Source organism: Colletotrichum lupini, chromosome 4 (assembly GCF_023278565.1).
Source record: "Colletotrichum lupini chromosome 4, complete sequence".
NCBI lineage: Eukaryota > Fungi > Ascomycota > Sordariomycetes > Glomerellales > Glomerellaceae > Colletotrichum > Colletotrichum lupini.
In genome coordinates, this window is record NC_064677.1 from 548,089 (window position 1) to 565,622 (window position 17,534).

The 17,534-nt window shown below is 47.8% G+C and overlaps 5 protein-coding genes across 5 annotated transcripts; 1 reads left to right on the forward strand and 4 right to left on the reverse strand.

Moving 5' to 3' along the window:
• Positions 1-25: 25 nt before the first annotated feature.
• CLUP02_07271 (uncharacterized protein) lies at positions 26-892 on the reverse strand (the record flags this gene model as incomplete). The annotated part of the gene is made up of 5 exons (XM_049286266.1): positions 26-74; positions 151-229; positions 327-497; positions 565-737; positions 855-892. The coding sequence occupies 5 exons, from the start codon at positions 890-892 to the stop codon at positions 26-28; spliced, it is 510 nt and encodes a 169-aa protein (XP_049143409.1).
• Positions 893-1,697: 805 nt separating this feature from the next.
• On the reverse strand, positions 1,698-4,549 carry CLUP02_07272 (methyltransferase domain-containing protein; the record flags this gene model as incomplete). Its single annotated transcript, XM_049286267.1, has 8 exons — positions 1,698-1,749; positions 1,811-2,565; positions 2,630-2,652; positions 2,721-3,032; positions 3,617-3,636; positions 3,752-4,218; positions 4,279-4,341; positions 4,388-4,549. The coding sequence occupies 8 exons, from the start codon at positions 4,547-4,549 to the stop codon at positions 1,698-1,700; spliced, it is 1,854 nt and encodes a 617-aa protein (XP_049143410.1).
• Positions 4,550-5,993: 1,444 nt separating this feature from the next.
• CLUP02_07273 (TATA box binding protein associated factor) lies at positions 5,994-7,443 on the forward strand (the record flags this gene model as incomplete). The annotated part of the gene is made up of 2 exons (XM_049286268.1): positions 5,994-6,384; positions 6,449-7,443. 2 exons carry the CDS (start codon positions 5,994-5,996, stop codon positions 7,441-7,443), a joined length of 1,386 nt encoding a protein of 461 aa, XP_049143411.1.
• A 636-nt stretch (positions 7,444-8,079) lies between these two features.
• Positions 8,080-8,854, reverse strand: CLUP02_07274 (succinate dehydrogenase cytochrome b subunit; the record flags this gene model as incomplete). Its single annotated transcript, XM_049286269.1, has 3 exons — positions 8,080-8,524; positions 8,661-8,742; positions 8,815-8,854. The coding sequence occupies 3 exons, from the start codon at positions 8,852-8,854 to the stop codon at positions 8,080-8,082; spliced, it is 567 nt and encodes a 188-aa protein (XP_049143412.1).
• A 6,328-nt stretch (positions 8,855-15,182) lies between these two features.
• On the reverse strand, positions 15,183-17,447 carry CLUP02_07275 (multidrug resistance protein fnx1; the record flags this gene model as incomplete). Its single annotated transcript, XM_049286270.1, has 9 exons — positions 15,183-15,507; positions 15,581-15,634; positions 15,688-15,753; positions 15,810-16,167; positions 16,220-16,419; positions 16,485-16,660; positions 16,767-17,016; positions 17,072-17,205; positions 17,268-17,447. 9 exons carry the CDS (start codon positions 17,445-17,447, stop codon positions 15,183-15,185), a joined length of 1,743 nt encoding a protein of 580 aa, XP_049143413.1.
• Positions 17,448-17,534: the final 87 nt, after the last annotated feature.

The following is a 17,534-nucleotide window of genomic DNA, read 5'->3' on the forward strand; positions in this document are numbered from 1 at the left end:
AAAGGGTAGAGAGTTGATGGAAGAGTTATTTGATTTGGTTTGAGAGGGTATCTTGGGTATCAAAGTTGAGTGTACTGAGTTTCTGTTCCAAGCACTCTATTCGCGCGGGGCATCTAGCTCTTTTGTAGTTTCGTCGCATCCCCATCATACACATGGGTAGCTCCATCGACGGTCTGGCCATCATGGTAATCATCTTCAGGCCATGACCCCACAATTGGGAAACAAGCAGCTTGTCCGAGATGCCATTGAGCTTATCCCCCTAGCACGAAGCGGAATGTGCTGGCTAAGGTGCGGAAAGGGGGGAGGGAGTGCATGAAGAGCTTCACCCCGCCAATTGGTCAGGTTGACGTCACGGCAGTGATGGATTTCTCTGAGTTCTGCCCCTGGCATATGCTTCGCCCTCTTCAAAGCAGAATGATGACTGAGTGACATGTGTCGGGGTTGAAATTCGGGCCTGGCAGCGTGTACCTTTGGCTCTTGGTATGACTCGCTCATGTCTATAAGCTGGCAGTGAAAGAGAGAGACTATAACCCCGCGCCAACAAATTCTTCACAGCGGTCCCACGGAAAGAACTCCACAGCTTCTTTTTCGAGGAAGTGCGGCGTACGCCCGCGGTATGTCTGTCAATCAGATTGTTTACGCCGGGGTGACAAAGCAATGCGGGCGAATAAACTCTCCGGCTGCTTCCATGCCTTGCCAGAAGGGGCATCCGAGCATTCTGGAGGGGGGTCAAGGGTCTGGGGTTGGCATGTTGCAAATACGACGAGCCGAGTGGATGAATCGTTCAGAGCGAGTGGGGTTGAACAAGTTTGACAAAGAAGATCGTCTCTTTTGATCAAGTTGGCCCTCGTTACATGGTGGAAATTGGAATTGGCAAGTTGATCGAATACATGGCTTACTAAGAGTCTAATAGAAAAGTCTTAATGCCGATGGGCCGAGTCGCTGTAACGCCGATGAATGTATCTCGTACCGCTGCGTGGAGAGGAGGCAAGAGCCAAGATGCGCCCCTCCCCACCGGCGTTGATGCCCTTTCCGGCACAGATTCGCCGGACCATCGGCCAACTTGGCATGAACATCACGGAACCCAACGGCACAGTGACACGAGTGATAGCACCGCCCTTTTCCTTGTCGGTTTTCCCAGTGTTTCCACGGCGGTATGGGACCATCGGAAGTGGATCACCTCCTCGACGGCCTCGGCTCGAATCCACAAGGCCAGACGGCATGACGGATAGCACTTCGGGGGTGCCGCGGTATGCGTGTATCGCGCGCACACATCTTCACATACCTGAGGATACCAAGACTCTAACCAATACTCTAAAGGTGTGGTAAAGGTCGTGTTTGCAGCTAGGTTTTTGGTTGGCTTGGGTTCACACATCACTATCAAACGCCCATTCTTCAGCCAAGGTAGCTCTTACATGAGACGAACGGAACATGAATCGTGTTTGCATAATAGGCTGAGCAACTGCCCCAACGTCTTGGACGACAGCTGTCGCGGCAAGTTATTAACAGCAACACTTTTTCATCTTCGACTCCGCAACATGGCGGAGTTTCAATGCGATGCGAGAACGAGATGAGCTTCAACACGATATGATGCATGTCCCCCATACGGATACTCTAATTCGCAACGGATTTGAGGACATTTCTTCTTCCGCCTCCTCAGAGACCTGAAGACTACCCTGAAAACAGACATTGTCTCTTCAGACGGCCGACCGTCCCGGTTCCTGGGGTTTCTGCCCCCAAACCGACATACTACATCAATCATCGTTAGTGCGAGTAGCAGATAACCATCAAACGCGAAGAAAGGACTCACGTCGTGATATACGCGTGGATATTCTTATCCGCCATATCCTTCCTCACATCCATCAGCAACATCTCGGCGTCCTCTCGGGTCCAGCCCAGCACCTGGCAAAAGATCTTCATCGTGATACCCTGCACCCCCTCAAGGTTATTCGTCATCTGCATGGCGCCCAAAATCTTTTGGTTCCTCCCCTTCGCCCAAGGCGACGCCGGTACCGCGAACCTCTTCTGCTCAACGTTATGGAACCCCGCGTCCGTCATGTGCCGCGCGTACTCAAGGGCAGAGAGCGCGTCCCGCCCGGCCTTGCGGATCCCCTCGAGGAGGTGATCGTTCCACCGCCGCAGCGCCGTGCCCTCGAGCGACCCGTCCACGGCCTTGAAGTCGATGACGGTCTCTTGGAACTCGACCCAGCCGCCCGGGTTGAGGTTCTCGTAGATCTGCCCAAAGAGTTTAGGAAGGTCAAAGATGGAGGTGCACATATAACGGCCGTGGACGTAGTCGAATTTCTGGCTAAACGCCCACTCGTCCTCGGCGTCGTCGATTTCGAAATGGCAGTTTGCCGGCACGTATTCCGGCTGGATGGGGCTCAGGTCCGTGCCGAGGACCTCCGATGCCGGGTACCTGTCGGCGAACTCGATGGCCCAGATGCCGGTGCCTGTGCCGATGTCGAGGACGCGGTGGGGGTTGGAGACGGGGGCGAGGCCGAGCTTGTCGTTGAAGATGCGCAGGGCGATGGCGTGTTGGAGGTCTAGGCGGCTTTGCTCTTGCTCGGGGGTGTGTTAGTTTCACTCACGGGCTTGGCAGTATCGCATGTAAGGGGACTTCGCAAACCTCATCGTTGGGGAGGAAGTATTCTGCGGGCGAGGTGTCAGTCAGCAGGCTCCCAAAAGGTAAGTTTCTGCATGCGGTCGCGCAGACTTACTTCCTTCTTTATATGCGTGATACGTCCTGCCAAACTCTTCCACGAAGCGATACACGCTCGATGCCACCGAGGCGGACGAAGAGGCGCGGCCAGGATCAATTCCCATGGCCGAGTCGGCGTCGCTGATGTCTGTGTCGATGCTTAGCGACACAGAAGTGCTGCTGTCAATGTGCGACGCATTGAGCTCGTCGAGCGCGCTCGACGTCAGTCTGCTGGATCGATCATCGTCAACCGTCGATTGCACCGTTCGGAGGCTGCCTTGCTCTTCGTTGGGTTCGTTGGATCCCTCTGCCGGCGGCTCGTGCCTCTCATCTGTTCCGCTTGAAACTTCCATTGTCACTTATATCAATGACTACAGATGTTGCAAGTCGCGACACTTCTGAAGGCGAGGCTGGGCGAAACAACAATGTCGCAAGCGCAGAGCGAGCCTGACCCCCATACCCAAAAGCTGACCTTTTCCGGTGTCTATTCGACCATGGCGTCAGATTTCCTTATCTGGCAGTGTCTGTCTGGTTTCCTCCAATTCCAGCCGAGGGGTTCTGCTGGTACCGAATCCGCTAAGAGGTCAAACCCCCGCGAGACTCATCTTAGTGGCGAGCGAGCCCGGCGAATCAACATCCGAGACATCAAGTCACCATTGTCTAGATGATGACGCTAAACTCGATAGTCACTCTTACAGGTTGGGGAATTCCTGCCGAGCTGCTGCTTCTGTTCAGGCGCATGACGTGCATTTTGCCGATGCCGATGCGGGACAAATGTGAGGGTCTGCCTGCATGAAGGGCTTTGTGAATTTCTTGTGTTACCAATCGTCGGAACTTGCTGCACTTACATGGAATTTCTGGAACTTCGGTAGGTATGGGGAAAGTAAATCACATGTTAAGACCATCCCTACTTACAACTGCTCACACGTATGGATCTTGAAGGGAACAGGACAAGGGCAATTAGCTGACTTGATTGACTGAACTTATCCCCAAATACGGCACCACAGTAATTGCAACACCTAGAAAGGCATGGGCAACTTCGGAACATACGCTTCCTCAAGATACCTAACCTCCTCCTCAGACAGCTTAACCTTTGAAGCGCCCACAGCCTGATCAATCCTCTCCTTGGTCTCCAAACCGCAAATGGGCATGCACCCCTTTGAAATAAGCCACGCCTGCGCAACCTGCGCCATACTCACGCCCTTCTTCCCCGCCAGCTCCTCGACGCGCCCGACAATGGCCCTGTCGGCGCCGTTCTCTGCGCCGCGGAACAGCATCTGCAAAAAGGGGTCCTTTTGCTCGCGCGGGTCCGAACGGTCGGTCCACGCGTGCGTCAGGACGCCGGCGGCGAGGGGCGACCAGGGGAAGAGGCCGACGCCGGTGGCGTTGCAGTAGGCGTTCATCTCGCGCTCTTCTTCGCGGTAGAGGAGGTTGTAGAGGCCTTGCATTGAAATGAATTGGTGCCAGCCGTTGCGGGCTGCTACGTTTTGGAGCATTTGGAATTCCCAGGCGGCCATCTGCTGATTGTTAATAACTGGAGGGGAACAGTGAGAGAAGCGTCCTTGTCGAAGACTCACTGAGCTGGCGCCAATGTAGCGGACCTTGCCACTCTCAATAACATCGTGAAGGGCCTTCATAATCTCCTCGGGGGGGCACGTCGCGATCCATCCTGTGGATCTGGAGCACGTCAATGTAGGTGCCGAGACGCTCAACACTACGGTCCACGGCCTCGAAGATGTGCTTTCTGGATAGGCCGACCTGGTTCACGCGGGGCCCCTCGTTGCTGGTCAAGTTGGCCGGGTCGATGGGCCCCTTGTTCTCGTCGACGAACTGGAAGCATTTGGACATGACGACGAGCTTGGAGCGCGGGATGTTGTACTCCTTGATGGCGGCGCCAACGATTTCCTCGGAGCGGCCATTGGAGTACGTGTCGGCCACGTCCCAGGTGTTGATGCCGCGGTCAAAGGCGTACTTGAGAATGGGGAGGGCCTCGTCCTTGTCGAGAAGCCAGGGCTGCCAGTTCTTGTCGCCGAAGCTCATGCAGCCGAGGATGATTTGGGAGACTTTGAGGCCGGATTTGCCCACGCTATTGAGAATGTTAGAGACAGTTGCTTAGGGCAGTTGGAACATGTGGAGAGCCTACCGCACATATTTCATAGATTCCATGGTGGAAGCAAGCTAGATGTTGATGCGGGGAGTAACGTGAACGATAGAGGAAGGCGATCAGCACAAGCTCTTGAGCGTGTAAGAGGTTGTAAGAGGGTGTGAGTGTTGTGAATGCTGGAGTTAGAGAAGGGAATCTCATCATGGTCTAGCAAGCCCTTTATACTTATCAGTCCAACACAGAGCTCCAAGAGGAAGATAATCGAATACACCAAAAAACCAACCCTCTCGTCGACTTACACGTTCGCTCTCGGCATCACAGCATGGGTGTTGCCCGCATCTCCGGGCCCGGGCACCGGCTCTGGACCCATAAAATAATCCAATTGCATTAGCGCCGTTCCGCTCTCTGTCATGACACGGCGCAGTTACAAGAATCGGAGGAACATGGAGTTAGGGGAGTTGGCTGACTCTCGGCGAGATTTGGTCAGTCACAAACTGACATACCGGAGACACCTTACGACAAGTCATAATGCCTGACTTCGTTAGGCCTGGAAGCCATGATATCGTCGAGCCAGCAATACTAAGGCGAGGCATATCCCCATCCAGGATCACAGACAGTGCCAAGAACGCCAGAGATACGGGATGAGTGTTTGTATTGAACAGGTACGCAAGGCTTGCAAATTCTGCAATGCCGACCTCGACATGTGAAGTCAATAAGCTTGGTCGTCTTCTGGCTGACTTGATGAAGCCAGAGACGAACAATAGTGGTGTAATTCCTTCCCCACCATCCTGATAGCGTTCAGTCAACCCTTGACCAATATATTCATAAATATGATTCAGGCACTCTACGAAGCAGGATCGGCGAGTATTACGCAAGAAAATAGACATTTCTGCTAGATAGGTACTATCTGATTTGAAAGTGATGGAAGAGTTACGTATCTGCATGCTTCTATAAGGTAGAACTTGCTGACCGCACCTTCCGTTGCCGATTCCTGTTGGCCCCACACCGAGGATCTCACCTTCCACCGTGCAGTGGGCTGAATCTGCGCTGCGGCGTCCCGAGCTCATCCCCTAGCTTAGCCGTGCCCCGTCCTACCCCAAGTTTCCATCACTCAGCCTCGTCTTCTTCCTCCACCACAAGCATCTTCGTCGTCGCGTTCACCATTTGAACTTATATACCACCGGCGCGATGGCGCAACAGGACGCGCCAAAGCTCCTCTGGAACCCAGACAATGTCAAAGACGTCGCCGAGTCCGTCGGAATTCCCAACCTTAACGACGATGCATTGCGCTGCCTGACGCAAGATGTCGAGTATCGAATCGGACAAGTCCTCGTCGAGGCGCTGCGCTTCATGCGTGCTTCCCGTCGCACCACTTTGACCGTCAACGACATTAGCACTGCGCTCAAGGCTCTCAATATTGAGCCTCTCTACGGATACGACTCGACGCGTCCACTGCGATATGGCGAGGCTAGCTTGGGACCCGGGCAACCGCTCTTTTACCTCGAAGACGAGGAGGTCGACTTTGAGAAGCTCATCAACGCTCCTCTGCCCAAAGTGCCGCGTGATATGAGCTTTACGGGTATGTTACTTCATCTTCTTTAGTTTGTCTCCAATGTATCGTCTGCTAACTGCTGTATTTCCAGCACACTGGCTCGCCATCGAGGGCGTCCAACCCTCCATCCCTCAGAACCCCACCACGGCCGAATCACGAAGTCAAGAACTCGTACCAAAGGGCCAGGGTGCTAACCCTGCTCTGGCTGCCCTCGCCGGCAACGACAATCTCTCCTTCCGTCCCGCCGTGAAGCACGTCGTATCCAAGGAACTCATCCTCTACTTCGAAAAGGTTCAAAACGCCGTCCTTGATGACAATCCCGACGAAGAGGTGGTGCGCCTTCGTCAGGCGGCCCTCGAATCCGTTCGCGACGATCCGGGTCTGCACCAGCTGATCCCTTACTTTATAAACTTCGTCGCGAATCAGGTCACCCATCGTCTCGACGACGTCTTCACACTTCGCCAGGCCATGGAGCTTACGGCCGCCCTCATCGCAAACACCAAGCTCTACCTTGACCCCTACGCCAACTCCATCGCCTCCCCTGTGCTCACGTGCATCCTTAGCCGTAAAATCGGTGCCGAGGATGGTGCGGACGCCATGCGTGAGCAATACCAGCTTAGGGAATTCTCCGCGTCGCTCCTTGGCCAGATTGCGCGCAAGTACGCCGCCTCGAATAATCTGCTACGGCCCAAGTTGGTGCGCACATGCTTGAAGTTCTTCATGGACCCCGATAAGCCGCCCTCGACGCACTTTGGTGCCATCACGGGCGTTGCCTCCGCTGGTGGCCCCGAGGCGGTGCGGGTTTTGGTCCTCAAATGCCTGAGGGCCTACAACGATAACATTCTGCAGCCCCTCAAGGACAAGGGCGAGAGCATCGAGTTTGAGATGCTCGTCGGTGGAATTCTCAAGGCCATTGCTACAATGATTGAGGACGACAGAACAACCGTCAATGGCATAAACGGAAGCGCCAATAGCTATGCTGCTGAACTCAACGAGTTCATCGGACCCATCCTCGGAGAGCGGCTGAATAGTCTAGGCAACCGGAGACTGATCAAACATGTCTTGGATGCTAGGAATATCGAGTAGCAGTCCGGCTAGTGGTGACGATCTTTGGAAGGCGTAACGGCGTTTGGATCAGGCATGGCAAAACATGGTTTTAGGGAGGCATACCACATAAATTGAGACCCTTGGCGTCTGGCAGTTAACCCATGATTTATTCACTGTCCCTCGAATGATGCCTGTGTTTTGTAGTCCGTAAGAGAGGCTGACGATGATGTTAATTTGATCCACTCTGCTGATATCATTCTGTCCTGGCGCGAATCTTGCCCTGGACGTGGACACAAGCTTGATATGCTCTTCCATTTATGATGTCCCCGAGGAAAGAGAGTTTGCAGCCAATACTCAGTGAACGACCACACAGAATGTTTGGAACAATTGATTAACATGCTTGTTACTCAAAGGAATTCGTTTTACAGCTTTCAGTCTATACAATCCCTCTCGCTTTAAGCTTAGGGAGGCCGAACGCCTAGCAATTTCCAGGCGCCAACCAATAAAACTCCAGGTTACCCCCCCAAATCTCCCATCACTCTTCATCTTCCTCTCGTCCCCTTCAGTCCTTATGACCAGCCGTCGTCTCCTTGCCGCGTCCCTGTACCCGATTACCACGTGCCACCACATCTACTGATCCTTTTGGCGCTCCCTGACCCCCACTTCCTTCTCAATTTACCACGCAAAGGCGAGGCCGACAGCCGCAACGAGCGAGCTGGACCAGATAACCCAGCCCCACTTGACAATCTCAGGCTTGGCGAAGCCGAGAGCGAAATCGTAGGTCAAGTGGCGGATACCGTTGAAGAAGTGGAAAGTGAAGGGCCAGGCGACAAGGAACTTAAGGCCACCCTTCGCGGCGAGCGGGAGGGCACCGAAAGCAGCGATGAGGGATTGGCTCTCGACGTGCCATCCGAGGAGGGGCGCGACGAGGTAGGTGCCAAAGTAGACGTAGAAGGCGGCTGAGAGACCGCCGCCGGTGATACGGGTCCAAATGGAGGCGCCGAACCAGGTCTGCTCCATCTTGTAGATTGTCAGGTGCGGGGAGATGGGGCGGCTGAGGCGCTGCTTTGCGAGGAGCTCGAGGCCATCTTGGGGGGTGAGCTTGGTGGTTGCGACGGGACTGTGACGATGGTAGATCATGTTAGGATTTGATACTGGTTTATCGAGTGTCTGGGTGTTTGACTCGTTTGTGAGGGAATAGTCGGAAGCAAGTGCTTCAAAAGCAAAGGGAAGACGTGGGAAAGCCAATTGCGTACCGAGACTGGCTCGTCGACATGCTTTGTGAAGCAACGATCTTGGGGATCTGCGGGTTGAAGAAAACGGAGGGCTTCGCTGCCGCTATCGATTGCATCTCTCGTCAGCCTTCCATTGTCCTCTGATCCATTCGGGGCATCGATGATGTAAACGAACCTCGGCGCATGGCCGACACGCCCACCCTTTGCGCAATCATTGTGTCGGTATAAAGCGTGATTACTTGGTGATCGGTACGATTTCGATATCGGGGAGGGCGCGTAGGGAATTCGGCCGCAGGCGGAGGGGATTCGAGTCGTCGGGGGTTTGAGGGTGTTGATGTCAAGCTCCTTGCACCAAAGAAGAATAAATTGGAGACTCTGCACCTTGGATCGCTGGACTCTCCGATTGAAGCGAAGCACGGGAATCCCCTCGGCTTTTCGGCTACCCGTTGACCAATCAGCGCAGACCACTTCCTAAGCTTTCTTGACCACGTGATCTTCGCCGCAAAGGGACAGGAACCTCGCTGGGTGCTGACCGGAAAAAAGCTTAGACGAGAACCTCAGGGTAAGGACAGGACCCACTGGGCCATCATTAGCTAAGCACCACCTCCCGCACAGACCAGCCTGGAAAATTCTCTCGTGGCACACAAAACCGCGTCGACCTCGCGCGTGTTTTCCTCTCTCTTTTCCCTTTTCCTCTCCTCAGATAGCAACGGCCGCCCGCCGCAGCATAACTAATGGTGGCCTTCACTCCCTTGGGAGAGAACGGTTCACCCATGAAAGGCGCTGCTGGTAAAACCCTTGGGTTGTGGGTGGTTGGAGAGTAATACTGGGATTGGATCCTTCGTTGATCTCGGGTTCTGGTTTGCACCGTCTAGAAACCGTTTCATTTATAGGCATCTACATACTTTTGTCCTTGACGTGATGTATGTTTCTGTGGTCTTGTGAGGGCATGCCGTACGCGCTTGTCTTCCTTAATTGAGTTCAGCGGTGTTGAATTGGTCCTTTTTGGCAGCAGCTCCTGTCCGGGGCTTATTATCGTCGGTTTCCATGAGGTCAATCTACCCGTGTACTGCTGAAGCAGACAAGTGCGCCTGCCTCATGAAGTTAGGAAGGCTTTCGTACCTCCAAGACCAGGCGCTACCGATCTCGATGTCGTTAGAGACATGCTGCAGGTGCTGTTCCGCGTTGCCACCCACCAGAGGGCATGCTGAGCAAAAAGCATGAACCTATCGATCATCAGTCTGGCTACCATATAGTGGTCTCGACATATCTTATTTCGTTGAATGCCTTGCACGTCTACATGCGTTGGAGTAAGCCCAAATTGAGGAGTAATTCTTCAAAGAGGCCAGCTATCATTGGTGATGGCTTCCTTCTTGTCATGGCTTTCCCGACGTCTCAACTTCACGTGAATACTCCCCCATTTCTGATCTCGGTGTAATATGGATGATCATTGACATGTAGGACCGTCGGTCTCGGACTTTTCCCAGGTAGGGGCACTACCAAGTCGTAGTGGCAGTTCCGTCAGCCTCACATCTTGGGCGAGGATATTCTGCTAGTAGCTCCCGCTATTCTGCCACTAAGTGTGGCTACGGCCGCCATACGACCGCCAGTCTCGGGCATATACGTAAGCTAGGCTCTGCGTAGTTAGTATTTAAATAGATTAGACTAATTAGAGGCCGTTAATTAACTTATAATTAATTAAATTATTTTAATAAAAAGTATGGTAATTAACGAATTAGCCTAATTTGACGTAATTAACGAAGTAGCCTAATTAACTACTTAATTAACTACTTAATTAACTACTTAATTAACTACTTAATTAATTATTAATTACTCTATATAGCCTATAGCCCGTAATTTAGCAACTTCTTCTACTTTAGCCTCGTATTTATTAATAAGTCTATCTATCTCGCTTTTTATTATAAAATTAATATTATAAATATAATCCTCGTTAACTAGATCTTATAATATATTTAATTATATAAGATTACTAATTAATTAGGATTACGATTTTATAAATATTAGCGGCCGAAGAGCCCTTATAAAATTAATTATATTACCGTTAACTGCGTTAATTACCTCGTTAATAATAGCCCGCTAGTATTTTTATTATATTTTTATATGAAGCTCGTACGTATTAGAATTACGTATAATCTTAAGGCCTCGTTAAGTAGAGGTAGCTTTACTTAGCGCTAGAGGTATTATTAATAATAATAATACTAATATAAATATTACTTTTATATATTTAATAACTTCTTTATATTTAAATATAAAAGGCTCTTATTTAAAAAAAGTACTTTAATCGACGGCTAGCTTTTTTAACTTACTTATTATAATTATTATAATACCTATTATAGAGCCCTATAAGTAACCCTTACCTCGGACTTAGAGGGGATTAAATAAGGGAATAAAAATACTATTACTAATAATAAGCTCTAAGCGTTATTAAAACTAATATAAATAGATCTTTTTTAGTAATATTAAGGTACCGTCCTTAATATACTATTAGAAAATATAGTAATAAAGTAGCTTATAAATAGTTTAAATTAAGTAATATTGTTACGAAGGTAACTTTGTTTACCTTATTATTCGCCTTATTATCAATATTACGTAAGCAAACTATATACCATATTAATCTACGATTTCTGTAGATTATTATAGGTATTGATTATGTAAGCAATACTGCTTATATAAGCTTACGTGAGCAATGGAAAGTACTGGAAGGTAACTGAATAATCTGGAATTTACTCGAGGCGGAATTACGTACTACGATTACGCATTCACTTACGTATACGCTTATTAATTATATCATAATTAATAAGCAATGGAATATTCTAGTAGGAGGTTTTTATACCTATATATAGGCGTATATTTGCCTACCTAGACCTTTCGTTAAGCAAGCAACTTCTCATATAGTAATTCAACTATATTACTCTCTTTACTACAAAAACCTCTTTTATATACGCTTATATCCCCTATATTCATATATTCTTACTTCTATATGAATATTCACTTTTTATATTCTTTATAAGAATATCCCGCATTACCTCGTTAAAGCTATACGTGCTAGAAATATATATACTCTTTTAATAGCTTTTTTAATAAATTTAAATTTAACTATTTACTTAGCGTACTAAGTTTTTATAAGAGTTACTTAAGGGTATTATAATATATATATAAACGTACCTTTTTTTAAAGTAATCTTATAATAATACTTAATATTTTAGCCTAGCGACGGGTTTAATAAGCGCTAATTATAGCTGCTTAACTTATTTAAAAAATAACTAATTTATTAAATACGGCTTTAAAGTTACTTATATAGTAATAAACTCGTACTTTAATATTCGTATATAAGGATTTAATAATTAATATAATTAAGTAACTAAAGTACCTAATTTAGTTAACTTAAATAAGTACGAGTTTTTTATATTACGGCTTAAGCTAAGTATTAATAGCGTAATTAATTACTACTATAAAGTACTTAGTAATTTAAAATTTAAATAATCGGTTATAATATATAGTTATTAATTAGCTACGGAGGAGATTACCCTAATCCGTAAAGAATTATTAAAAATAAAGGTTATGTATAACTATGCTAGTTTTATTTTTTATAGCCGGGCTAAAGTAATACCGGGTCCGGCCTAGTACGTTAAGGTTAACGTATTAATAATAAAGTATATATAGTACTACTTTAAATTAAGTATTATTATTAAGGGTATTAAATAGAGCAATCTCGCGATCCGTATATATAACTTATAAAAAGGGAATTTCGTAGGCCCGGAGTAATATTAATAGCTAGTTAATAGCCTAATTATAATTAGCTTCCTTTTTATTAAATAAAAAATAGCTCGCGACTTAAAAAGTATAACTATCGTTAATTACTCTATAAATATTAAATAACAGTATATTAAATCGGTTAGTTTTATATATAGAATTTATTAATAAAATATCCGGATATTATTAAAACAGGGAAATCGCGGTAATAAGTACGATAAATAAGCTCGTAATATAGCCCGCGTCGTCGTATTAAAAGTAGTACTAATACTTCGTTAAATTACATAATTAGTTAAATAACTACTTAATAAGGGTCCTACTACTTAATTTATTACGGTAATAAGTAGCTAATATATTAAGTATATTACGGGCAACGATATTATTATAATTACTACTTTTTAATTATAAGTTTAAAAGGATTTAAATAGGTTAAATGCCCTTATTTTATTAATTAATAATTTAGTCCTTCTTATTATATAGTAGTACGTAATAGTAATATATAAAAGCGTTAGTATTACTAAATAAATAGTTATAATAGTTATAAAAGCTACTAACGATAAGATAAAAGAGCTAATTACTACTTAAAAAGCTAGTAGCGATTTATTAATAATAGTTTATAAATAAAGTCAAGAATTTATAATATTTATTTAAGTAAGTTAATTTTATAAAGTATTACTATTTTTAATCGTAACGTAAGTTATAAATATAATAATAAATAATAATAATTAGCGCCCTAGTAAAGGGCTTATATTAAATAATTCGGATTACGAAGCTAGCTTCGTAAGTAGCTTCGTTAAGTACTACTCTAGCTTTAAGTAGGCTAAAAAAGTACTAATTATAAAATAAATAGTCGTACTTTACGTAACTATAATCGTTATAATTAATAGTATATTAATAAATAAAAAGATCGTTAACTTCGTAGTTATTCTCTTCTTATAGCATATTAACGTTAGGAATAGCTTTAATTAACGGTAGTAGCGACGGCGAGGTTAACGAAGTAGTAGTTATAGGTAGGTAGGTAAGTAGGTAAGTATGGGCAGCTGGGCTCCGTAGTCGGAGGTAGGGCCTGCCGCAGCCACACTTGGTGGCAGAATAGCGGGAGCTGCTGGCAGAATATCCTCGCCCCACATCTTTGGCCAGTAGCTTAAGTCAGGAGTTAATAAGAATAAGCTTCGAGGGACGATGGTCTAACTGAGTTTGCGGCCCGCGTTGGCTTAATATGGGCTTTACATCAACCTATATCCAGGCGATATGTAACTGAGCCCCTAGAGTTGTGGCCTGTGCAACTTCCCTTCGCTTGGGGCTTCATTCAATTCTTCCAAGTATTGGATTGTGGTCAATACGCTACACTGAGTGATCGATCGTGTTGACTTGCGGCATGAGTAGAGGTTGTCCTATCGGCAGTGCCGAAGATGGCGCCGCGCAACCGGTAACGCGGACAATAAGGTTTGGGTCTATGGAGATGCCTACGTCTTACATCAATCTCTCATAAAGATCAGGAGTAATGATGAACTGTGCGAAACAGAGCGATCTTCAGGGAATACGATATTTAGCTGTTTTTGGTACCGTGAGCGAGTCAGAGCGACCAGCTGGACCACAGACGCAAAGACTCTGGTGCCGTCAATTGATGGGTTTGCGTTACCAGATTTCGGCAACTTACGCCGTGCGGTGGCAGCTGGTGCTCTGCTGTAGGTACAGACCGTTACAGCGGACCCTACAACTGATCCCCCGATCGCTCCTTGTCGATATTTCAATGTTGCGAGAAAGTGCCCACGCATCAGAAGGAAATAGCCCGGTTCACAAGCCTACCGAAGGAAGCTTGTATGACTGAGCATGTTTCGCAACCGGCTTAATTCAGTTAACGTCGGTTTTGGGCTGGGCGACATGTACATTTCTGTCAATTGACGAAATAATCTCGAATCATGGTACGGATAGCCCACACTCTCTGATGAAGCATAACGCTAGATGGGTCCACAAGACCAGTCGTTGACAACCTGGGTCCTGTTTAGTGACAACGGTGGGAACAGCAGAAATGACCATGGCATGAGTCCGATCACGACAACTCGTATAAACAGAGTTTCTCTGACTTGGACTCGGCAAATTAATGACCGAAAACCTTGGGTGCTAACATCTGGTAACGTGAGTCTCATTACGCATTTAAACGAAGGCGTCTCCTTGAGGCTATGAGTTTACACTGCCTGTTAACCTTACATCACCCCTCCAAACAGTCTCGTAAACCGTCGATTTTGACCCAATATCTTTTCCGTAGGTCATTCGCCAAGAGGTATAACTTTCCACAGTATGCTGTACTAACCTGAAGATAGAAGATGAAGCTGTCTCTCATCCTCACCGGACTTTACGCAGCCGGCACTGTCACGGCAATCACCAAGAGCTGTCAACCCTTCACATTTTCGGCAGGTTGAACTGCTTGTACAGACGACAACGGTGCCTGCACCATGGGAAGATGCAAGGACAAGTTCCTGTGGCTCAGGTGCACTTGCCCCGACGACTACCCTCACGTCCACTGCGGCGCGAAGTGCAAATGAGCGGGATTGTGAGAGGGATCTTTTCGAAGCTTGTGCGTTTGGATACCAGAGTGTATGACAGTTGTGAGGATCTAACTCCAGAGAGAGCGTATCATTGGATTACTGTTGGAAACAGCTCTCGAATTTCGAGTCTAAGCGAGCGGATGGAGTAATATCACCGCACAAACTCAACATGAAGTCTTTAGCTCGTTGTGTATTTGCTTTTGAGAAATGACAGGAATCTTTAAGCCTTTATTTCCGTCTCATCGACTGGCTTTTTGTCATCCTTCCCCCGGGCCTCCTCCTTCAACTTGGCATCGTCAGGCCTGCTCAATTCTACTTGTGGCATCAAGAAGAACGCTACAAAGAATGCGACGGCCGCAAGCCCTGCCATGACCAGGAAGATGATACGGAATGCCCTCCTGTAGCCAGGCAGGATTGCAGCCCTGAGCCTTTGTGCCTCAGCTTGAGGGAGGCTGGATAGCACTTGCTGAGGATTCGCGAGCAGCTTCCGAGACTCGTCATCTCCCAGGCCAAGGCTAGCTATATTGCTTGCCAGGATGTTATTACTGCAAAGCATAAGTCAGTCATGCTGGAGGATACCGTGGGTACTTGTGGGGTCGGAAGGATGTGTAGACTCACATGATGGTTCCGGAGATGGCAAGTCCAATAGTGCTTCCGAAATTACGTATAAAGCTATGCATTGTCAGTTATCTCTTACCACACGAGACGATATGGAGATGACTTACTTCCTGAACGAGGTAACCACTGCCATGTCCCTTCTACTCACACCGGCCTGGATCGCGATCAGTGCCCTGAAGGCGCGTCAGTTAGCTCGAGTCAGCGATTCGACACAGGCTTCTTCACTTACGGCTGTAATGTATTGCCAACGCCTGCACCAACAAGTAGCGAGTATCCAACTTGCTTCCCCACGCTTGAAAACTCGTCGAGTGTCGACATCAAACCGATGCCTACGGCCCACATGACCCAACCCAGCAGGATGCACTCTCGGTAGCGCCCAATTTTGTGTACTACGAAACCTGCCAACGTGCTGAAAAGCGTCTGCGTCAAAGTGACTGGGAGAAGCATGGCGCCGGACTTCGTTGCCGAGTACCCGTAGGCTAGTTGATAGAAGGCGGGGATGTAGTAGACCTGGACGACAAAGTTCCATCCGTTGATTGCCATGGTGATACATGTGCCATTCACGATCTTCGACTTAAAAATGTGTACTAAAGGTTTCGATCAGTTTCAACCCCTCGACAGTCAATGAACTCAACTCACATGGCACGAGAGGGAACTTGGCGCCTTTCCACTGCCAAAGGATGAAGCCGATACAGACAAAGAATCCCACTACGAGAGTGGCAATGACGTGCGCTGAGTTCCAAGGATGGTCACCCCCACCCCACGTCAAACCGAGCATGAGTACGGTTGTTCCAGCCAGAGCAAGGAAGCTTCCAACAAAGTCGACAGCTTTGAGCTTGCTGGGCATTATGTTAGCAATGTCCCGGATTCAGCAGGTCCCGTTCGGATAGGAATAGGTACACACATTTTCCAGTTGCCTTCCACCTTCCTAAGCGGCATGAAGAAGATGACGCAGATTGTACATAGAAGAGTGAGTGGCATGTTGAGCCGGAAGATCCATCTCCATGAGTCTTTGGACTGGGAAGCAAGAGCTCCGCCGATGACTGGCCCTATTCCATTTGCAATAGCAACTACAGAACCCTTGAATACTGTCAGCAATTGCAGAGAATATCAATGATCTTCGTGGCCCGTGGAAAAATAATATTCTCACTCAAGCCCTTGACTTCCTAGGTAGCGCAAGACTTACCAAGATGCCCTGATACTTGCCCCTTTCCCTGAGCGGCACCACATCGCTCACGATCATTTGAGCGACGGTCATCAAGCCGCCGCCTCCAATACCCGTCCAAGCTCGGAAGACGATGAGTTGGGTCCCAGTATTTGAGACTGAACTGGCGAGAGAACCGATGAAGAAGATCGCCAAGCCAATGAGTAGGATTACTTTCCGCGACCAGATATCCGACAGTCGTCCGTAGAGGAGCTGTCCGACAGTGGATGTTCTAGTTGAATCAATCAATTACCTTACTGCTGCGACAGATGATCGCCTGTACTTACATGAAGTATCCGCTGGCAATCCATGCTGTCTGATTACTGGCATTGAGAGAATTGCCGATGATGTTAAGACTAGCTGCGAGCGTGGTCTGGTCCATAAGAGCGACGAGATCCACGCTAGCGCAAGCCAGGAAGATCTGGAAAGTGATGATCAGTCTCAGAAAGCATTCAAATACGTTAGGACTACAACCTAACTTACTGTGATGATAGTCCTTGGACGCACATAGTTTGTCTGTTCGTTGAACTGATGCGTAGGTTTCTCATCTTCGGAGCTATTCGCCAACTCTTGGCTAGGCCCAGCTGTAGGCTGTCCAACTGCTGGAGCATCAGGAGCAGCTTCAGTCAGGATGCCACTTGTCTTTTCGTTCGGAGCGGCCATGTTGAAGATAGAGCGTAAACATCGACTTACTCAAGAAGGAAAGAAGGAAATGTGGCTGCGTGCGCCCAGCTCAAAAGATGCGAGCAA